Source organism: Achroia grisella, unplaced genomic scaffold, assembly GCF_030625045.1.
Source record: "Achroia grisella isolate CSIRO2021 unplaced genomic scaffold, CSIRO_AGI_Agris_v1 utg558, whole genome shotgun sequence".
Classification (NCBI taxonomy): Eukaryota; Metazoa; Arthropoda; class Insecta; order Lepidoptera; family Pyralidae; genus Achroia; species Achroia grisella.
The window spans coordinates 3,216,264-3,241,841 of record NW_026712938.1 but is presented as its reverse complement, the minus strand read 5'-3'; the positions used below and the strand labels follow the sequence as shown (position 1 = coordinate 3,241,841).

The 25,578-nt window shown below is 31.2% G+C and overlaps 1 protein-coding gene across 3 annotated transcripts in view; it reads right to left on the bottom strand.

Annotated features, from left to right (window-relative positions):
* Positions 1-25,578, bottom strand: part of LOC131848493 (RNA-binding protein Musashi homolog Rbp6) — a 516,162-nt gene that overhangs the window by 265,033 nt on the left and 225,551 nt on the right. For all 3 annotated transcript variants that reach the window (XM_059198379.1, XM_059198377.1, XM_059198376.1), the window contains exon 4: positions 19,246-19,330. In XM_059198379.1, the coding sequence (XP_059054362.1) occupies positions 19,246-19,330 (85 nt within the window). The remainder of the gene's footprint in view (positions 1-19,245; positions 19,331-25,578) is intronic.

Genomic DNA, 25,578 nt, shown 5'->3' with positions numbered 1-25,578 from the left:
GACGTTGATAACGGGTACTCATGTCGACGTATAAGTAAAAAGTGCATAGAAAAGTAAGCGTATAATGTTGTTGGGAAGCTTTTGGTCGGCTCACGCAAGCAATTTTGTAAACGTTGTAAAATGACCACGAAAGTACACAGAGCAAGCAGAAAAATCATAAAACCCCAGATGGTGGCGCTAAAGCGATTAAGCGGGTCGATGATAAATTTTAACGAGTTATTTTAATGGAGGCGATCGCAGTCAGTGGCTAGCCGGCAGCCTGCGTCGATAGAAAAATAAAACGAAACTCAAAAACTCTGTTTAAATACGTGACTTGGTGATTTTTTTTATTATAAAATGTTTCGTGAAGTTTTAATGGTAATGACTTTTACAAACAGTCTTTTAAAACTGGAAGATCAAATTTATTTAAATTAATATCTTAACTTGCGTTATTAATAATTATAAAGACTTGAGTATGTATTTTTCGAGATTTGGGTTTATTTACAGTGTAAATAATACAGGATGTGATATTTAAACACGATATTAAATTATTTTAAGTGAAAAGACATTAAAACAATTGAAAAGACAAAGTGAAAGAGAAAGTTTATTTTCAATGAAATTATATTTTTATTGTACTTAGTGTCCTCTTGACCTTTTTTTGCTCTGATTTCTAGTATTAAGTATTGCAAGTCGGTTAAGGGTTTTTATAAAACTCAGCGATATGTATTGGTTTTTTCTCAGCTGGATTTAGTAAGCAATATTTTAAAAATATAAATGTTATCTTTACTTAATCTGATTACTCTCATCTGGGATTACAACTTTATATGTATATGTACATAATATTGCACTTCATTATTATTTTGCTTCTAGTACAATATGAAGTATTCCTTTATATATTGTCCAAAAATAGTAAAACTTTAGTCCTTTACTAAAAGTAAACATAGAAGCAATTTCCAGTCGATACTGCTTTTACGGTAACGAAAAGAAAAAGTATTCCCAGACCTGTTGACAGAACACATACATATGTAATATGCCATAACAGCACAGCTTGAAAAATAATACTCCTGCGCAAAAATGACAGCGAAACATCGATAGGAATGTGACATTTTGATATGGAGCCATTTGCGTGATTACAATCGACGCAGTGGCGCACCCTCCTTAGCCGCGTTCGACCTCCCCCTTCCTACAACTTCCCTTACGATAAAGATTGACATCGATGCTTTTAAATTTCAAATTATCCTATGTCAAGGTACAAGAGACATTCTAAAGTGCACCTCGGTATAACTATAATAAGAACTAAAGTCTTATAAACGCCTTACAAATTTTGGCGTGTCATCGCAAGAAAAGATTGTAGGCGAAAGCACATTAGTGGGATATCACTACTGGTTGGAAAGAGCATGTTCGCTTTATGTACTCGGAGCGATGGCATCGACATAAAGTCGATTACGTTAAATTTTATATTAAGCAAACAGTCAATGTCGATGTCTCGTGCGGTTTCATGAGACACGCTTTGACATGGTACAAAATGTTGTTTTTATAAATGAATTAATTAAAATTTCAAGCCCTAATGGGGTAAGGCATTGTGCAATGTTTACGTTGATAAATATACTTAATTACTTTAATCAATTAACGATTCAAAATAATCACTATAATTATAATTACTTTTTAACAAAATAGAAGTAAGTATTCTTTTTAAAATATTAATTCTGTATAAAAGATAATCCTCGAATAAAACAATGTTTCAAGTTGAAAGTGATATAAATGGAATACTTATGGTTACAATATACAAAACTAGGTAAAATATATGGTTTTAATTTTTTTTTATCATATAATATTTAGGACATATTTACCACAAAAGGTTTTAAAATTTATAACAGTATTATTGCGTAAATTATTATTTTACTGTAATAGTTTAATTAGTTTTTAAATAATTGTTGACATTGTCAATAAATAAACTATATACATAACTATAATAAAAATGTATGTGACTATTACTACTGTACTATATTCTAAATAGGTATTTCTAAATGTACGTACTCTGAATTACATTGTTCTAAAACTAAGATAGCAGCAGTTCTATTCTCTACAAAATTAACATTTAATTAAATTCAATGATAGGTTAAAACAGTATTAAATCCCCTATAACTAACAAATGTCACGCGCCAGTTGAATCGAGGACAAGAAAGTTTAATGATGTGCACTCAGTGCAAGCGGTAACTAAATTTATTTACGTAGACGACACGTAAGTGTCGCCGGGGCGATGTTAAGTGGGGACCGCATCATTTGCTGTTCAGTCAGCAACCAACGCGCACTCTAACTCCTAGTAATTGGAACGAATTTGGCTGCAGGTGCAATACTCGAGTTGGCTGGCTCAAGATTAGTGGCGAGCTATTGCAACCATATTCCAGGCTGTTCCCCTTGAAATATTTGATGTGCAATACGCGACCTGCGGCGTGGCGTCCGCTTTCCTCGCGCCATCACCCACCCACGTGCGCTCTTACTAACTTAAATTAAATTAAGAACAATATTTACCCTCGTACCAGGATAAATGATATTGCGCACTTACGTTAGAATTAATGTTAAGCGACGACTTATGTGCCCACATTCTTAGCGTAAGCTACTGCATGACGGCGACGGCTAGAGTATGCATATCGAATGGAAAGAGAGGCCGATAGCGCGACACCTTCACGAGATCAACTAACGAGGCAAAATAATAGCGACATTGTTACGTGCCATTCTTTTAATTGGTACAGTTTTTACTGCATACAGAAAAATGGTAATACGTTGCGATACGATCGGGAAACACTTGACATAGATTGTTTATAAAGTAGAGTTTAGCTTTAATACACGGCGAGACAAGGTGTAATGAAACCCCGCTAGGGAGGAGGCTCGACAAACGTCATTACTGGGGCACGCATAAATATGCAAGGCAGGTAACGCACATTTTCATGCGACGTCGCAAGAATTTTATCGCTCGTTTAATTCTGTGAGAAAAAATGGGATTCTTTTCGGTGTAACATGAGATAGGCGGCCGCGTGGGAACCGACACACTGGCCTCGCAGCCTATACGAGCTTCGCACCTAAGTGCAACCGAAATATATTTTATCCACTTTGTCAGATATTACTTTCTCTTAAATACTGACGTCGAAAGCGTAAACGATAGAAGAGAAGATACGTAATCTTATCCATCAGTTGAACCTTATTCGTTAGGCGCTAATGTGGGTGCTTTGTGTAGTTAGAGGTGGGCCTATTAACGTGTGTTTTATTCATTGCCCTTTTCCTTCACTGTATGTTACGCGTCCGCTACAATTGCCTGGGACCTTAACGACATAGTTCTATTTTCTTAATGCCCTTGTTAATTTCGTTTACATTTGTTTAAGTGTTTTGTTTGTTATTTACTTTTATCTTCAAGTAACAGTCTGTGGTTTTGGATATTCATCATTTTGTGGTTTTATATAAGATGAGCAATAAAATACTTTGTATCGTTATGACAAACTGAAGGATTGCGATTTCTGGGAAGAATGGCGTGACAATGATAGTGCCTAGTAAGCGAAACCTAACAAAGTAGTTTCGTACGGAGATAAACCGTGAAAGTCAGTTGTGCTTTTAAGTCCGATAGAGAGAAATACTGAGTTATTTTTCGACTTTTATACTAAATATACCAGTTGTTAAAATTATTACTCTAACAATGATATATTTTATCTATTTTGCACCATTTTTATAAAGAATACACCCCGTATATAGCGTATATTATTTTAATCCATTTATATTTTTCTAGTAGACTTATTTATTTAATAGTGTAAAAAATTAAATGTATTAGATAAACAATTTACACTGTAGTTTTCCATGACCAGACTTGATATTATATTCAAATATTTAATACTAGCTGTTACTCGCAACTTCTTTGGCGTTGAATTTAACTTTTTTTAATAATATAAATATAATTTACAAAATAAGGTAATAAAATCCACTCCTCTACTCGGTCCTGCCACTTCATAGAATAGCAAACAACCAGATAGACAGTTGAATTTTTTTTAGAGATATAAATATATCTGTACATTGTAACGTATTGCGTGAAAAACCGTTAATTTGAAATTACAAACAGACACTTCAACATTATTTATTTTTATAGATATAAAATATCTAAAATGACTTCATCACTTATGATACGAGTATATACCAACGGACATAATTAGAAACGATGTCATTAATGAGGCATTAAAAATCTCATCTCTATTCATTATCAAATACTTTAATAGCAGTCCACCCAGTCGTCTACTAACAATTGACAGGAAAGATTAGGTAAGGTGTAAAGTTTAAGCTTATCTAACAATTCATGGCAGCACAAAAGCGTCGGCGGCATTAGCACAATGTGGCCGGTGGTCTCTCGAGACAAAGATTACGCACTGTTCGCCCCCATCGTCCGAACGCGCTCGCCTAAAACGCTGATAACAATAGCTTGCTAACCACTGGATGAGGCTGTTCATTATCCGGTGCAGGCGGTAACGCGATTATGTTGGTTTGGAACTTACAGGAGGTTGGGTACCTGTGCTACTTTTGGAATAAGCCATGATAATGAAACATTAAAGATACATTTTCATTTTTAATTAACTGTAAGAAGCTAAGACCGAGATATATTGTGTAAGAAAGAATTTCCTGTAGAGTACAGGTAATCATACGCAGTATCAATTAATAATGTAGACCGTTCCTCTTTAATGGGGGACTTGATGTTGCGACGATTTTCATAATATTGTATAAAGACCGTTAATTTCTCATTTCATTTTTTCTTGTAATCCAAACACCTTAAAAGTGATGATAATGATGATTATGATGCTTAAAGATTACAGATTAAAATAAAATAATCTAGGGGTGTTCTCTGTTAGCCTAATCAGGGCACTTTCTAATAACTTTGAGAGCATACATACAAGTCTGCGGCGATCAACCTGAAACTGAATGTTTGCGGTGCAACTGCAATATAATAGCAAGTCAGGAATAAAAGTTATAAGGTCAGTTTAGCGGAAACTATAATACAATGAGATGGCTCGTCAGAACTATTCTGAAACAATAATTATTTAGATTATTTCTATATCAACAGTTTTAAATGGAACACAATTTCAAATAACATTTTTTATAAATACTTGTTATGTTCCTTTATTATTTACATATAAAACTGTACAATATGCATTGTCTATAATCTCTATTAGTAAGGGTTTTACTTGTTTAGATAGTAAATATATTTGCATTTATCAGTAGCACAAATGAATGCAAATATAATGAAATAAAATTCAATAATATAATTAAAAGCATAATTAACAAGCAGGGGATTAGTAGGTATTACGAGGTTGGTGTAGATTAATAGCATATTAACACAATGAAAACAGTATTTACTCTATACTGTATAAATAAATTATTTTCATCCATGTATATTGAAGTTTAAAATTGACGTGATTAATTAATTTAAGGATAAATATAATAACCAATTTCAGTAGTTATTAAACAGATCTGAAAAATAAGTGAAATTGTAGTCGTTTAAATGATCTGCATACATATTATTATTATATATCATAATATTAAAAAAAAAAAGATATGAGACTTAGTAATTGGACCATTGATTTATTGACAGAAATTATGGGAATGAACTTGAATTAACTGCAATCATTGATATATGTATTGTAATTTCAATCTCGTTAATGATTTATTTCCCGCTTCTAATATACCGTTAGCTCGGTGGAACACTTCATCATTATTATTATTCACAAAAAGTTATTCTATACCAACATGTGTTAATTCCTAGTATGCCTATTATGGTTGACACTTTTCTATAATATAAAAACCTTAAATGAAGATAGACGTTATGGGTTTTTTTGGATGTTCCTTGTATAGTGTTAGATAAAAACATAGGTTGTAGTCTGCAGCAGACTACTTAAACAAAACTATATATAATGTACCTTGCGCAGTTGATAATTTTATATGTTCATCATAATATTCATCTGCGCAGGTCACAAAATTATGTTTATATTATTTTCCGTCTATATGAACTATGTTATCTTGGACTCAAATACTTTTATATTAAATGGAATATGATTTTAATAGATCAACTGACTATTCAAATTACTATGTTTTAAACAATAAATTACGACAATGAAATAAATTGATCAGTATTAGACAATGTGCCAATTCCGCTAAATAACGGCCCAGTAGTGTAGAAACTCAATAGTTATCCTTCAATCGGCCATTTCCCTAGAGAATGGGTTATCCAATATTCAATGTACACGAGGATGGACATTTTCAACTGACGTTATTCAATATCGATCTCGTTGATTACTCAAAGGCGCATCCAGCAAATAGGAAGCATCTTTGTCCAGCAGTAGACATCCGGCGCAGATATTTGTAGTCAAAACAGACTTAGGATGCTGTGTGCACTCTGCGCATGTCACTCTACTTGTGTATTATTTATTAACTCCAACAAGCTTCCGATGTTACTTTATTCCATTGTGGAAATGTAGCTACTGTGTATGTCCGAGTTTTTGGACTGACAGCGCTGGGAGAAACTTTGCGTGCATAGAATGAATGCCTGTCAGCCAATGTAACCGAATGTAAACATCGTGAACTATTTTACGTTCCTTGACGGTTTGTTATTCGGACTACGAGTAAGCAAATTTTATAGATTTTTCATTTGCAAATTTATAGGATAAATTTAAAGTTCTATATTTAATTTATATAAAGACTATTTGTGTATTAAATACAACTCTATTTAAACATGGAATATATTATTATTATTATACGATTAGATGTAATGTATCTACAAATTAGAGATTAAATTAATTGAAAAAAATATAGTCAATCCATGGTATTTTTTGCGCTTTATTATTTAAATATGTGATCTACTAATATCATAAAATCTAATTCAAACACATAAAAAAATGTAAAAAACATTGTAACAGAAATTATTTCAGAAAATTTCATTTATCAGGAGTTTAGAACCACGCACCATTAATTGCTTTCAAAAGTAGATGGATAACTAATATTTTCAATATATATGTAAGTATTATGCCTATTTTTTAATTACTGTTAGTAATACAATCTAAAAGTATGAGTATCAAATCAGTCAAGATAACGCCGTCTGCGTTGGCAAAGCACGCAATTTATTCAGACCGGGTGCTAGTAAAGGACCCTATATTAAGCATTCTTGTTCCCAATGTTTTCAGGTGGGTCGTATGAACTCCACTTCAACTTATTATTTCGGGGTGGTGCCACCGACGTTGTTTTTCTACCTTCCTCTAAACTTACAGAGTACATACACTTAATCCTTTTATTAAATTCTTCTACTATTTTATACTGAAATGTGTACTACATATTCCGTGGAACCTATTTGAATCCAACGTAGAAGGGTATGCATACTGCCGTCTCTCGGATTAATTTGATTTGTTATCAGTGTTTTCCACCACTGGACTGGATTTACTTTTGTAATTATTTATTTTTGACTATATGTACCGTTAATAACGACCAACTGAATTGTGTCAGCTTTTTGTGCTCGTAGTCATATGATGAGCTGTTATTTATGAGTCTATGGAGAGGATATTCTGCTCTTTAACATCCAAATACATTTAGAATACGTATATGAGGGTAACTAAAGCGACATATACCTGCAGTATAAAAAAAAATAAAAAATTTTAATGATAAAAGGTTGGCTCCCACACTTTTATTGAAAATTATGGATATTATAAAAAACCAATTACTATTTCGTAAACCAAATGCATAATGAATTTAAAATGTAAAAAGGGACTGATTTAATATGTATTAAAAGGAGTAAATGAATGCAAGGACCGACGTCATGTTTTAAAGCGACAATATGCCTAAGAAATTACTGTATAAAAGTCAAGTTAGACTTGAAATTATTAACAATACATAGCTACATATGTTGAATTTTACTACAGATATTATTTGCATTTTGATAAAAATAATTATACTATTACTAAGAAACGTTGAATAAATGGCGTTAATTTGTAACATTGTAATTAAAATTATCAGCTAATATTGGTGTCTAAATATATTCGATCAGTGGCTTTTATTGGATAATCGATTTAATAACACAAATTATTTTACTAGAATCTATAGTAATAATTATGATATATTATGTAAAATCTAATAGTGATAAAATCTACACATATAAATAAAATTGGAGTGTCTGTTTGTAATATTGAAATAACTGTATTTTACTACATGCATGTGAATATAAATACGGTACATGCACCAAAATAACATTTTTTACAATTTTTGTCTGTCTGTCTATCGGTCTGTTTGTTCCGGCTAATCTTTGAAATGGCTGTACCCATTTTAACGGGACTTTTTTTGGTATCTGATGTAATAAAGAGTAACTTAGGGTACTATTATTTTAGAAAAATAAAGTTAAATTCCACGCGGACGAAGTCGCGGGAACAGGTAGTAATAAATATAAAAGCTTAAATTTGTAAAGGTGCTTATCTGGAATAGTTTTCATTTATATGAAACATATATTTTACGATAATTCGTTTTTGATTTCTCCCAATCTTCTATATAATCTTGGATCTTGGAGTGTACCTGCATTTTTCCACATCCGCATTAGGTAATTATCCGTTTTGTCCTTCTCATATCCGGAAGTTTCCACGCCATACCGGACAATCAGAACCCGGAGTGGGGCATGTAGCGGTGTAACATGTCTTTTACTTTTTTTTCATCGTATCCGAACTACCGCACCGTAGCATCGTAGGTGGGCTTACATGAGGAAAATCTTGATTCTCTATTGATATTTTCTTTCACATACACCTCACTACTCTACTATGAATAATTGCTATATACAAGGGTATTTGTTTTACTAGTATATAAGTTTGAATAAGCACATCTTATTATAAATACATTGTTTTGAGTTCAGTTGATAATTTCATATTGTTATCTTGCGGGACACATTTGTTCCGTAAAAGCAAATAACAGGGTTAAAATAAAGTAAAATACAGACGTGTATCCTTTTTATTTTAGCTCTTAAATGTTATTGAAAATAATTAAGGAACTTTAATTCAACCTATATTTAATATGAAATAATGATGAATTAATAAAAAATATTTATTTGCGACAAAATTGAGTAAATATACAGATTGGTATTGTGAATTTTATGAGCTGACTTATAAATATAATAATTAACTACATACATAACTACATAGTCTAAATATATATAACTAAAAGGTGACTGACGTAGTGATCTATCTACGTACAGCCCAATCCACTGGACGGATCGGGCTGAAATTTGGCATGCAGATAGATGTTATGACGTAGGTATCCGCTAAGAAAGGATTTTGAATAATTCTACCCCCAAAGAGATAAAATAGGGGATAAAAGTTTATATGAAACTTTGTCAATTTTAAACGGATCGGGCTGAGACTGCATGCATAAAGTTACTATGACGTAGGCATCCCCTAAGAAAGGATTTTGATAAATTCCACCCCTAAGGGGATAAATTAACGCGAGCGAAGCCGCGAGCAAAAGCTAGTTTATATACAGATGTGAGAGGCAGACAATTAATAAAATAATAAATATCGTTATTATTATTCAATAATTACATTAATGTTTAAACGCGATTAGATAATGAGAAAGCTGTTGGGCGGAATAAAAATAAATAATTGATCACTCCAAATCGTCCAAAGTATCTCATTTAGAAAATAATACAGAGACATGAAAATTTAATGATGTAGGCTCCAGCACAGTTTTATATCCTTAGTATTTTTTATCTCTCGATAAAAGCTGGGCCCTCGTTTTCTACATCATTAATGAACTCGTTATAACGCTAATTGTTGCCACAATCGTACCGAGGCGTGACATTAAAGCGACATCAAAAATGTATGTACACTATTTAAAGATTTCCATTCCGGTGTACTCGCGTGTAGGCGATTTACGAAAGCGACTGGCCCCGTGCCCATTAAAGCAGATTACGGGCGAAAAAAAAATCAACAAGCTCTTGGCGTTATGAGTTAATTTTGGAAGAATAACGCGGCCGTCGGTTAGTGTTTGCCTTTATTTGGTGTTCCGGCCGGTTGTTTAAACGGGTAATCCGGGGCAAAAACGGGTTGAGTCCGTTATGTGGTGGTGGATATTCGTACCAAGCAAATGTTCTCGCTACGTTGTCGGGCGTAATCGCCGGACGATAAAAATCACTTAGCGCTTAGAGTAACCGCACTAGACGTTACGTTAACCACTAACTACGGGTATTATATAACAAGTGGGTTTACACCCAACATTTAATAATTAAAGATTTTACTTTCACATCACCTGTGCTTTCCATTTATCTATGTGACTTTCCAATTATGTATGCATTTTTTTTCTTTCGCGAAGAAGTCGTGTCTTTACTTTTTCGTGAAGTAAACAGCATTGGATGTTTATTAAAATTGAGAGCCATTAAGTTTCAGATTCATTAAAAATGAAATTAATAAACATCGACCGTACAATTGATTTGTACGAATAGAAAATATAATGTTCATCATGCCGTATATCTCACCATTGAGCAAGTAATTACTACGAGATCTCTCGATGTCATAAATAAACATATTACGCAAAACAATCCTGTTTTTATTCGTTCACCAAATAAGTAGGCAAAATTTTATTTCCGTGACTTAATATAAATGTAATTATTCTGATTGGTAATAATACTATCACCAACATGAATCTGAATTACCTTTCAATTTTTATTACTGTTCATTCAATTATTGTGACAAGATAAATAGTAGTATTTCGTATTCATATATTTAAATACAGAACGTGTTTCATGGTGTGAATAAAATAAAAAAAAAACAATGCCAATATCGCGTACGTGTTTACAAGTTATGCAATAATTCAAATAAACGTTTTAAACCAATGCACGGCAACACATTCCAATAGCTGTAATATGAAATATTTCATTTTCATCAAAAAACCACAAAATTCGTGGATATTGTGTAGGTTTTTAAACGAAAATATAATTTAGTGAATGTGGACCATTCCTACGATGTACATTTGGAAGTCAAACAAATATTTTTAAATTATAACCGATTTCATAAAATATCTATTCAGACTGTATTCTAGTTAGATGTCATTTTTAAATTATATCATGAGCAACATTTTCTTCATAGAATATATAAAGTTCTTGATCTATATTATTGTAGATACTTCTCATCCTTTACACTGCCTGAAACTTGGACATCTAGGCAGGTACACATATTTAATGGTAGAACTAGATTTGATAGAAGTCAAGCACGGATGGAATGCCAATACAAAGTTTGTACGATGTACTTAGATATTATCTATACATCTATTCATATAAATAAAATTGGAGTGTCTGTTTGTAATATTGAAATAACCGTTTTTTACTACATGCATATGAATATAAATACGGTACATACACCAAAATATTTCTTTTTACAAGTTTTGTCTGTCTGTCTGTTTGTTCCGGCTAATCCCTGAAGTGGCTGAACCGATTTTGACAGGATTTTGTTTGGTAGGTGTAATAAGGCATAAGTTAGGCTTAACTTTATTTTAGAAAAACATATTTATTTTAGAAATATAAAGTTAAATTCCACGCAGACGAAGTCACGTGTACAGTTAGTTTTATTATATAATCAATCAATCACAATATATTATTTTTTCATTTAACAAATCTATTCCCACAATTTTTTAAAAATATAATGCTGAACAATTATTTATTCAAATGAGCAACACCCAAGTTTTTTGCTAGTTCTTCTTGTGTTGTTTTTGATCTATTTTTTTATTGAATATTATTTTTAATAAGTTAGATGACATCTAAATATAGGTACATTTTTTAATATTCAAGTAATTTTACATTCCATAATAGTAAATTCGAGTGGCCACAAAAAAATCCTTATTGTTAGATTTTACTACCATTAAATTCAGTAAGTTTCGCGTTGTCTCGTTAAGGCTCACTAGATGAAATTTAAGAGTCGCAGCCTCCACACAGATCCGGCCACGACAAAAGGCTGCCCAGGGGACCTGCGTATTGTAGCAAAAGGAATTTTTAATTGGCCTCGAAATAAGGGTCTATACAACTTTGGGGGAAAACGGCTTTTTTCATGACAAGCAATTCGTTACGGACGTCGCCCTTATCTATTTAGAGAATTTTGAAAGATGTATTATATTATATTGTATTAAAAGTACGGACATTATTTGACATGTATTCGTGTAATTTTGGGTTCTCTGTGATCTGTTGAATTTTAGATTTTATATATATAACAATCTGAAATAGTATTACAGATATTTTTGAAGAAACTATAAATTCTTATTAAAAGCTAGTAGGTACGTCGTAGTATTAATAGTGAATAAATACTACTTAATACTTTAATTAATCAGATTAATGCTTGGTTATAGGCATGAAAATATTAGGTATTTATTTACGTTACATTATTAACTGGCTTGAAAAATATCCAATTTTGATCAGGTTGTAGATAATAATTTATTCTTATGTCATTTCTCTATTAATTATATAATACTTTTTGGATAAATACAGGTACTTAAATGTTAATTAATTAGTTATAGAAATTAGGTACTTACTAATCTCTATCAAACATATCTATATATCACGCATCTAAACAATCTATTGTAATCGGATTTAATATCATAAAACAAGTCAGATTCTTAAAACTTATATTCAACCTTGTCAAGAATGGGTCGCTAGTAAACCTGAAAACTTTTTTCTTGTAGCGGGTGCCGCATTGGGATTGTAAATTGTTACATTTTTATTTTGTGTTTTGTACTTACTTTGTATAAATAGGTAGTATAGTAGTAGTAGTATAGATAATCTATGTAATTTACGTGATTTCAATTCATAACTGTCGATTTAATTATTGGTGAGAAATATATTTTAGACTTAATTAACTGAAATGGCTAACAATCTGAAGATGCTGGAAATAAATAACACTTAGGATGTTAAGACATCTATTGACTCTCATAATAAAAGAGGACTGTCATAACTTCGTTTCGTAATTTCATGATTATATAACAATATAAAGTCAATAGTGATAGATGTAAGGAAGAAGATGTGTGACAAGTAATATGAGAGAAGTTTACATTCTGTCATTGCTATTACAAACAGAATTTAAAAAAGCATGTACATATATATGCGTTTGTTATTTATAGGTTTTAATAACAACGAAACCTCAACCAACGTTCACAAATAACATTACAAAATTTCGTTAATATGAAAGGATAGCCAGCAATTGTGCCCGAACATCCGCAATGGTCGAGCAGTTACAGAGTGCATCATATTTTTGAACAACACCAATATAAAACCGCATAAAATATTGGACATTTCCCGCGGAAGTGAAAATTTTAATTTTTCCAAAAATTCCGCCGCTATATTTTAAGAGTCACCGTGATTTATTAATGCAGGAACGTAAATGCCATTTATACGAAATGTGAAGAGACATTTTATGTCCATTGTATCACATACTGAATGACATTTTAATCGTTGTGTTAAGAACAATTATTATAATATGTTGATATTATTTTGAACATAACGGTACTGTCCATTATCTATTGTTGATCAGACTATATCTCAATTTAATTATTACTACTATTACTACATCATGGTGCTTTCAAGACGGGTATGTTAAGATTTCTTAAGGGTCGGCAACGCGCACATGACACCAGTGGTGTTTGAAGCATGCATAGGCTACTGTATACGTTTACCATCAGATGGGTTGTATGCTTGTTTGCCACCATCATGGTATAAAAAAACATATATCAATATATATTGGCAGCCTTGGCAGTCTAATGATTTAGTACACTATCTTAGATGCGTACTAAATCACTAGACGGCCAAGACCTGATGGTATGTGGTAACCTATAGATATAAACACCACTACGAACATCATGTGGTACCCGTGAAACCATGTGCTGCCATACCACAGCACTTAAGACAAGATGTCTTAACCTCAAACTTCATACAGATACAAATCTTTAAATATTGAATATAACTTTACATATTAGTAAACTAAAAACTTCTCACAAGGTACATTCAAGAAAAAATCATCCAATATGTAAGTAACATAACGTGACCTCTGAATCCGCACAAAAGGAAACCGGCACATGTGCACGCTGTTTAGTGGTTCAATCGTAAACATCTCTATAAATATTGATGACGCAGAAAGCTATTATGTTCAGGCATACTCCCGAAAAATGTGCACAATTTACGACGTAAAGACATGCGATTAACTTTTCCGCTTAGAAACAGAGAGGCGAAACTAGTTTACCAAAGATGGGACCGCGATAAGGATAAAAGGTAAGGAAAAAATATGGAGCAAATACGGATTAAAACGATCAGTTTAATTAAGCAAGATCGTAATATTTTGCATGAAAAGATTTACCTATTTACATTAAAATTTCATAGATTCCAGTCCACATTGCGATAAGCCTGATTACGAAAAATATATTACATAAACATATATTTAATAAATTATTGAATATAAGTTGAATTTATGATAACTAATGAACACTGAAATAACTTTGGACGGATATTTTTAATTCAACATGATAATTATGTACCTATCCAGGTACAGTCGTCTACAATACATTTCGTAACGAGTGACAATAATCTAGTAGGTTTGACATTGACAGAATAATGCAATAATAATAGGTTTACATATTAACGTAATTTATATCTATATTTAATTGGATTTCTTAGGCCATTATGAAAGTTTAGAAGGCTTTTTTATTATTTAGGTTATCCAATTATTATCATTTTAACATTAGTATTTTACCATCATAATTCTTTTTACGTAGAATTTCAGGTTACTACTTACCTACACATTTTGAAGCAGTTTATTAATAATATTAATTATTTTTATAAACAAGGTTAATTTAACTGGAAGTAGAGATATACTGTTGAATATATATTCAAATCGTCACACATAAACCACTTATCGATGTGTTCAGCAGAGTATAAAATATTGATACAAATAACAATAGTATAAAGAGCCGATATAAGAACATTGAATGTAAACACTATCGCGATCTTCCGCGTTCGTTTTATGTAAATTGAGAAAATGCTCTCTCTTCTCGCTCGATTTGCGAGGCTTCAGCTAATCTTCCGCCAGTCTACTACAATTTAATCAAAGTAAACAACGACGGGAGCTGTAATTTATCTGGATTATTTCGTGGCGAGCGATAGTAATCGACTTTTTTCTCCATCTGTACACAGAATGGTCGGGATGGGAACTCGTAATGTGTCTCGAATCCCAAGATACAAAGATGATTATTATCTACATAAATGGCTAGACGCTATAGAAATAACGGTTTCTCTTATATTTTTGTTGCGGGATTTGGCGAACCAATTCGCTATATCGGAATAGCTATTCTATTTTTATAATAATAAAACATTCGCAACAGTTAACCCATTCGTCTGTGACAGGGATGTATTAAATCTATGGACGGACATATGAATTGATGTATATACACATTTAAAAATATATTTTGTACTTCAAATAAATTTAAAACATTTTTGCTACAAATATCTACCTGTAACAAGAATTTCTTAATATTGCAAAAATAATATAGCAAGAACGTTTAATCATACAGTACATATATTTCGAATATTATTATTTAGGAGTATTAATATATGTATATTAATTTGAAATTATTGATTGATTGATTGTTGAAGCGGCATATATTGTAACATGTTATAATTAAGAGATTATTTACGAATAACACAGTTTGCATGTTTTTTTAGTAAAAATTTCATACTATTGCAGATTAATCTTATTTTAATATAAATTGTGATTAAGTAATACTAATAACAAGTCAGGTAAATTTACACAGCTCCCTCTAGTTCCAAGTTCTGCTTGAACTACATTGTTTTTTGTAAATACATACATAATATGCACAGTAAATACCCAATATAATACAAACAATCATATTCGTGAATACAAATGTTTGCATCGTACAAGGAATCGAACACGCGACCATTAGAAGTATGGCGGAGTGCTAAACCGCTGGATCATCCAGGCCGTCTATTACGATTAAATTAATATACTTTCACACTCTACATATAATATACAGTCACGGCTCTACAACAAATTAAATAATAATTTGTACGTAAGGTATGTACCGTTAGTTAACTAACTTTAACGTATAATGTGTGTTGTATAACCGCTAATTTAAACGTAACTTCGTAATTTTACAACGGAAAAACAAAATTTACGTTAAAATATTAAAGGTAGCTGTGATTTAACGGTTTATGATCGTTGTAAACGCTATTCGTATGGGGACCGAGGGATTTATATTACCGTGGATGTGTCAATAAACTTCACAAGAAATGGACGTAGTCTCGCGATAAAGTCATGCTTGACGGCCTCGCTTGAATTTTGACGGAAATCTTGTAACAGAGGTAGATTTGGTTAAACAGGTCAGATTTCTCAAATTTAATATTACGCTTTAACAAGATTACAGATTGATTCTATTTATGTAGGCAACGTAAATCTTTAATTACATCTGACTAATATGAAGTCGAAAAATATTTACAATTTTACTAAACTTATGTTTCAATATGAATTATATGTTGTATATAACTTAACTTATTGATAGAGCTATATATTCAGCGAAAATTTTTTTTTTAAATACATAGACAATACTAAATTAACAAACTGACGTAATCATGAACACAAATGTATTGTACGAGAATCGTACCCACTAAATTCCAAAGTTTAGTGTGGATCGATAATAATTATGGCGCTTGTGCTATGTATTCTAATTTTCGAATATAACATCTAATCTAATTAATCAAGTCAAAATCTACGAAATCTCCGTCTACTAAATAATCGTCAATAATAATTACATATTCGGATTGCCAAATCTAGAACTTTCCACTGACTATTTATTGCCATTAATCCTACATTTATGTAGTTGTATGATAGAAAGAAAAGTATTCAAAGAGAGTCATTAAAAGAGAGTATCCTGGGAATGTTGGAAATATAGCGAAAGAGTTAGACCGATCGATGTCCAAAAGCGGAGGTGAGTACGCAAGTTAAAAAGTATTCTCGTGAAAGAAAAGTAAATAAACAGACAGAATTTGGAGCAGTTCACCTTTTCTAGTTTACTAGTATTACTACTACAAGAATTAGTTTGATAAAATTTATTAATGCTGAAATAAAAGATTGACTAAGGTATCTGTATAAGAAGAATGTCAGATGAAATGATGACTAAACATAATACATAATGCGACAGTGAAAGGCCCTAGACTGCTCTGTCATGCTTATATAAATTTTGGATAACGCACTTCTTTATACAATGTTATTATATTATTATTATATATTTTTTAAATATCTATTATTTGTCACTTCTTCTAAATTCACATCTTTAATAAATCCGAACAACGTATCTCTTGTCGTTAAAATATATAGTATAATAAAATATATAATAGAGTAACACACATGAAAAAAGAGAGTTATGCTTATAATATCTTAAAACTATACATGTTTCTCTCTGCCTACCGCATCATAGAAATTGGCGTGAAGAAATATAATACTAGTTACGTGTTTTCTATTTTAACAGAAGAAATGGCGCACTAATATTTAATCCGCTGGAATATCAATTATATTTAAAAACCTCTCCAATTTCTCTCAAACAGACTCGAACATTGTCGTAATTGCCAACATCCATTAAAGATAACCAGATAATAAGAAAATTGAATGCATTTCCTACCAGAAATACTTTCAAAAATATAAGTTGTAATCCTTTATATTTGTATTAACTATTTAGCATCCCTTTCGTAGACTTGATATTGATTTGATATTAAAAAATATACTATGATAGTATATATATATATAAGTAGTAACCAGTAAAATGTATATATCCTTCTATACTATATTAATCACAATATCTGAAAAGAAATCACAGGTATGACTTGTTTGTGTTAATGAAACTTGTTTTATTTTCAATAATTATAATTAATAATCGTATGCATGACAATCAAAAGTTGAAAAAACAGAAGGGTCTAATATAAAAAATATATTGAAAATATAATCGCAACAAAGATCAATGTATGTATATTTGGACGTCTCGACAATGACTTTAATTTACGACACTGTTGTTACTTAGATAAATTTCGTCGTACTAACCACATATTAGTTAACTTAGTTAAAATGTCAGGAATTGTGAGTAATGTCACTGAGCCAAGGTATTAGAGTGTTTACCTACATTACACGTAAATAAACAAATAATGTTTGCTTTTCCGACTTGTCTGCCAAATCTTATTGTATCAAATCCCCCATCTGTGTATTTAAGTGTGTTCATCACAAATAAAAGACAATATTTGTAATGGTTTCTAATATAAATAAACATTATATTTTTTTGTTGTTTTTTTGGGAAGAATAATGTCCGGTTACGATTAATTGGGAACCTTTTTCCTTATTATTCCAGACCGAAGCTTGATTTATTTCTTATTACGTTACGTATATCTATTAGATAGTAATAATACCTATAACATAAAATGTACGTAATGCGATTATAGTTCTTGTTTGTCTAGATATTGGCTTTTGGAAATGCCATATTTAATATTAAGTCTACATATATATACTTTGTTTTTATAATGATTACTATAATAAATAAGAGAATTTAGAAAACAATGTTAATGTGGTGTTTACGAATAACACGTTTATTGTTTGATATTTTGTTACGGAACGTACAATTTAACCTGATGTATTTATGTATGTATATATAATGCATTTGGGTAAGATCTGAATGCCAATTCTGTAACCTCAAAATACTAGGTGATCCCACGACTTCATCTGCGTGGAATTCAACTTTAAATTTCTAAAATAAATGTAGCCTAAGTTACTCCTTATTTCATCAGCTACCTGCCAAAAAAGTGCCGTCAAAATGGGTCTAGCCAATTCAAAGATTAGCTGGAGAGGCAGACAAAAATTGTAAAAAATGTTATTTTGGTGTATGTACCATATTTATATTCATATGCATTTAGTAAATAACGGTTATTTTAATATTACAAACAGACATTCCAATTTTATTTATATATATAGATGATATTCGTAAGTAAAAACCACAATAATTTTTATAAATCCCATTACCATAGAATCACAAATCTAAACTATTATATATACAAAAATTTCCTGAAAATTTACCTTTTATTTAGATTCGAACTTACGACCTTAGAGGTCAATAAGTCCGGATAATAAAGTACTAGGCAACAACGCTCACAACATCATAATAAATATAGATGATAAATATAAATAGACTTACCTTTTTGCCATCTAATTCATGTGTTCCTTGAGCTAATACTTTGTCTACGCTAGCTGGGTCGCCGAATGTAATAAAGCCAAAGCCCCTGAAACAATATAACAGCTCGCTTAATTAAATTATCATAACTTATTATTAATATAACGTAAAGATAGACAGATGTAGAAAAATATATATCCATCAGATATCTTATACGCATTTCTAGTACAAACTTCGCTTAGTTTGGACGTAAATATGGAGTTGTGTGTTATATATTATTTTATAAGTAAGTTTCAAAATAAAACTTCACTATATAGGTACAATATGTAGAGATTCAAGATAATATTATCTTTATTCTCTTCAATTTGTAACAATTCATTGCATAATCACAATAAAAGATAGTGCATTGACTTCGAATAAATTCCTTAGAAAGCTAGAATATATATTATATTTCGTTTGATATATACTCTATTCATTATAATAATCACTATATTAATTTCATTCACTAGTAGTATATCAAAAGTACTATACTTATAATTTTAGATACAATAGATAACCTTTTAATATTTGAATTCCATAAAGATAAGACAGCCGATTTAAACCAGCATTTGCTTTTCAGCAGATTAGTAAACATGCATGTTAAAAATTCATATATTCAAAATCAAAGTGTTTTGATTAACAACAACTCTGTAGCAACTTTGTAAATATATACAATTTATTTTGTCTATAAGAAAAAAGATTTTGTATTCCATATTGTTCGTAAACAATTTGTTGAATTGAGTGTAAACGATTTGTCATTTATTTTCCATAAAGTACTACGTGTCACTTGGGAGATAGTAGGATTCCCAACTCGTGTGAAACGTCACAATCGGTCACCTTTTCCCTCTTAGAACAATATACCAAACAAATTCGAAATTCTCATTATATTTTATAACTATTTATTGAATAAATTAAATTTAAGTCCACATCTTAAAGCTAGAAAGTAAGCACACTATTAACTTTGTGAATTGATGCACCCGTGGTAACGGTATTTTCCTCGCATATGTTATGTCGTCATCATAGATGCTTGCAGAAAATCTCTAGGAATTATTTGATTAAAAAATAATTAAGGCGACAAGGTAAGAAACAAAATTTCGTGAATAGGTACATTCTGACTATCATCTTGCAGTACATGAAATTGTATTAGCTTATATTTGGTTAAAATGTTTTAGTTCAATTTTGTTTTTAAGCAGCACTTCTTGTACTTAAATTTTGATGTAAATATTTCGTTACCTTGTGACTAAATATCTTTTTAATTAGTACTAGTGTACCACAATTAATGAGTCTCCAAAATTACGAAGAATAAAATAACTGATTAGTAGTTTGCCCAATCGTCGGTTGTCATTGTACAACATGCATGTATATAGGTTGATGTTTACAGATTACGTCAGTATTTAAAATCCGATCTTCTAATGGTATTTATTTATTTTAGGAAGATTAACGGTGTAATTTTACATGTTACTAATCATATAATAAATTACCCTATGCCAATTAATAATCTTCGCCAATAGTGTATCGTTCTTAATAATAATTAAATGTAAATAAATACTTAAAATAGTTATGAAATGCTGAAATTAAATAGGTACAATATATTTCTTCCTGTCTAAATACTATCTACTGTGAGAAAGTTATTATAATTTTAATGATGCTGTTATTTACCTTTTTCTGAGCTACACTTCAGTTTTCTCGTTTTAATACAGTAAGAAACAAATAAGGTTAATAGTGCTGGACTGCAGGTGGAATAAAAAATTAGAAACGTCTCTGTACTAGAGCTTCGTAAAGGAGAGGACAGGCCGATACGAGCTGTCTCCCTGATTGCGAGACGCAATCGCCGCTGCGACTCTAATGATGCTACTATTTATTTTGTTCAAATCTTTTAAAGTTTATTCAGGAACTTAAAATGTTAAATTTGATTTGATTTTAAACGTTTTTGCTCAGCGTGCCTATGTTTGTATTACTTAATTTTATATGGCCCTTTGACTGTAGACACTTCTATTACATTGAAGTAAATTGGTTATCAATTTAAACAAACTTTATTACACGTACATATAAACATTATAATCTCTATGCTGAGGTAATAGTATTATTAATAATTTGGAAATAGATATACCATACGACAATAACTAACGATAGTATAACCAACGTTTATAAATGAAAAGGTAAATGTTTCTACCGCGATGTAATAACTCATTTATTATTATTATATTATCTCATGCAAAAAAGGTATAAATTTGAGTTTTCTGTGTATTTGTGTCAATGCCTCTGTACATATTTTAATACGTATTTTTTTATGTGTGAACGCTGACTTGATGGTTTATAGCCACAATTTGTCATTATTATTTTCAGTATTTCTTTACCAGAGATTACTTAATATTTTAAATTTCATAAATATATTGTGTGACAAGGTAGAAGATAGATAGACAGTCAATAAACATGCTTTACATAGAAAAAAAATAGTTATGTTGGTTAAATAAGTTTCATTATATTCTAAATACATTTTTTAAATGTTTGTATAAGAACCGGTAAGACGCTGTTTCTATACAATTGATTATCACATTGTAGTACGGCATTCATTAACTGACGATACCATATTGATAATAATCGACTAAGGTGATAGACATATGTTGTGTCATGAATATAACATACATAATTCTAACTTCAACAATCAAATAACTAACTATTACGTAACTAACAGTCGAATTTTATCACATATTTATTTTGATTGAAATCCCATTCCAAACACGTATAAACATTTTTTTAAAGCGATGCACTCGGTTATATTAAAATATTTATTAAATATTGTTATATTCATGTTTCAACACACACGTTATTTACTGCAATATGTTTGTTGCATATGGACCTGTTTGCAAATCAAATAGTCCATTTATCGATGAAATTGTCGGTCAGTTTGGTAGAGTATTACATATGATATACAAATGTTTGGCCGAGGTCCAGGTGCTGCATAAATAGTGAAGTCCTTGTTACGGGTCGCTGTTAGCATAAGATGATCCAGTTCAAAACGAGAAAAATGTGGGAACGTAAAGAGTTTTATTACAATATTGTTATATATTAAATAGACTATGCTTTTTTGGCAATACAACATATATAGAAAGATTTAGATCTACTAATATCTGAAATTCACTTAATATATTAATTAACTTCAGTTTAACTGAATTAGTTCAGTTTGTCTAAAAATAAACTAACTCTAATAATAAAATTTTTTTTACACAAACAATCTTGTTTAGTCATTACTAGAGCTATTATTTTTCCTCACAATTTTTCAGTGACCATTAATCAGAATTTCGGTTTTTATTACTAAAGCTTCCTGTCACTTTTTCAAACCCTTTTCCAATATTGTAATGAGATGCAGACCTCCGGTCAGTAACAAGTATCCAGATACTTGTTACTCAATATAGAATAAAGTAATACAATATAAAATATTATACCACATTTATACTTTAACTTGAGAGGAAATTTTATGAAATTTAACCCGTGATATAACTGAAGTTTAAGTAATAATTATCGCAATTAATATTTTTTAAAAATACAATACACAGCCGCGGTCAGTTCAGCCCGCGGTTTGTGCCCACCGGCGAGCGAGCGATAAATAATAAAAAGCCTTCTCCACTTTAGGACTTGCAAAAATCACAATTTATAGAGCATTTTAATTTCACTTAGCCGATCCATATTTTACATGTGGCGGCGCGCCCAACCGTACCCGAGACTCGAATTAATACTAAATTGAAATTGTAAAAATGGAAATACCATTTTCTCGTTGTACTTCGCACGCTACCTACAGGTGTTGCCAGACATATTATAATAACACACTTCTTAATATTTCCAACAGAGTATTCCTAGAAATAACATACAAATTGAAATGAATTTATAATATTATTACGCTGTTGGAAAATTCTTTTTAAATATTAAATTAATCGCTTTAATCCTGCCCTCTGCCTGTACACAGATTAGTTAATATTCACTTGTTACTGTTATACTTGCTACAATTGTTGGGGTTATGGAGTTAATCACTTATCAAATAAAAGTAACGTATACGTGGATACTCTGTATATTTTAATTTAATTGTTTTACTATTTTTCCTAAAATGATATATTTCATTTTAGGAAATGGAAATCGATGGAATCGGAGCTAACTCGAGCTAATTTGCGTCAACATAAAAATTGACTACAAAGTTCTTTATGTAGTCAGTAATTTTTATGTTTAAGTAAGTTTACACGAATTTACTTTTTTTTTATAATTAAATCCTATTTTCTCCAATCGTTTTTATACTTCTACATATAAAGCCATTTTTTTATATCCATATAGGTATTTACAGAAATAATTATTGTTGACATTACGATTTGCATGAAGCCGACTGTACCTAAGCCGCAATGGAACAGAATAAAGCTCTTAATAATATTTCTTAGATTGAAATATATAATGTGTGAGGTAGCTCTTTATTATTATAACCGAATTTTCCTTGTGACACCCTAAGGCGGAAAGTCTTTTTATTTCTAAGCTTATTGTTAATGTGAAATATCTTTAAATCCGAATGTTTTTACATTTAGGCTACATTACTTTCTATTACTAGAGGGCGTTGTGGTCTAGTGGTTAGCTATCCGACTTGATATAGCGATGAAAAAAGATCGTGAGTTCAAAATCTGGGCATCATCAGGAAAAAAGTATTTTATTTCATATTTGTGACTAACTCTCCGGTAATAGAAACACCGATAACAAACCAGTATACATTTTAGGCATGTCGAGTGTTCCGTTCGCCATAAAGTCATGAGTAGACAACGCTTCTGACTACCCAATCTGGGATAACAGTCTTCATGACTATCATATAATATAATATAGGTATACATAATTTCTATTATTTAGGTATATTTTATAAACTCATAAAGTGAATTAACGAGAAACAAATCTTCGGTTTAATTGATTAAAAGTTAGTATAGCTACTAGATTCGTTTAGTTCATAAGTGTTTAAAGAACTTCGAACGGAATGAATGAATTCAATTATTGACTACAGTTATATAAATGTAAACAAGATGTAAAGTTCTGTTTCGCTTTATTCGGTTGAATAAAGTTAATCTTGTCTTTGTGATTTGAATTAATGTCTATAATATAAAATTAAAAATATATAGTAGTAATATTATAATAGTAAATGTATTAACATGTATAAATATTAAAGTACAAAAGGTATATACGAGAAAAATAAAAAATAAATTGTAACAAATATCTTTTCCTTAAAATATACTTACATTTATTAATTTAAATATTCCAGAACATACATATAAATGAAGTCTTGAATTATGTAGTTGGTTCTTTGTAAAATTATTCTAGTTAATATAGTAATTTTACAAAAATCGTGCGTATGTGATTGAGGTAAAAAAAATTCCAGATCCTATGTAGAGAATTTTAAATAGGTACCTATACCTCGTAGGTAAACATAAAAATACCGTCACGCTTGTTACCACAGATGAGGTAGGCAGAGACATTGCCAACAGTCAATGTTGTGGAGAACGCAACACTTGTCATACCCACATTTCGCTCCGTATACGCCTCCACGTGAGCGCCTCCTCGATTTGTTTTTGTGCGATATTGGTGTTACCTTCACCGGACATTAGTTAGAAATATATTTTTTATAGATGATAATGGAATGGTGCACCCTCCTGCGCTAACGGTTTACGCTGGCGGGGCACCAGTGGAGGATGATAAGATGAGGATGAGGTCAGGTCAGTTGGCCCATCGTGATAAATTCACCAAGATTTATCAAGATGGTTTTCAGGGGGAACTGCGTGGAGGTCAACCTGATATGGTACATTGCTAGCAATAAGATCATCAGTCCACATTACTAACAATCCCCTTTCCCCCCAGTTAGAACTATTAACTGGAAACAGATTCATTTTGTCGATAGTATACGACTAGATCATGACGCTGGTAGTACTTTTTAAATAATATTAGGTCAGGACAAGTCTTTATAAGATTCATGGTTTAATAAACTTCTTATTCTAGTACGAAAATGTATAGGAGGCGCTCGTGTATGGAAATTGAAAATAACGAGGGACTTCGTTCACACCGCGCATCAAGCCGGCTACGTGACTCGACCAATTATTATCGACCCGCTTCTGTCCTCTCAATAACCCCTATCTCGCCCGATCTTCACACCGATAGAGAAACGAGGTAGCTCTCGTGAACTTGGGTGCACTGCAGCGCCGAGTGGAGAGGCCCTTTACCGAATGGAGTTACGTCCTACTTATCTTTAAGGGGACGTGCCTTATTTTCTTCCTCTTACAAGAACAACTCAATTCTCTTTTGGAG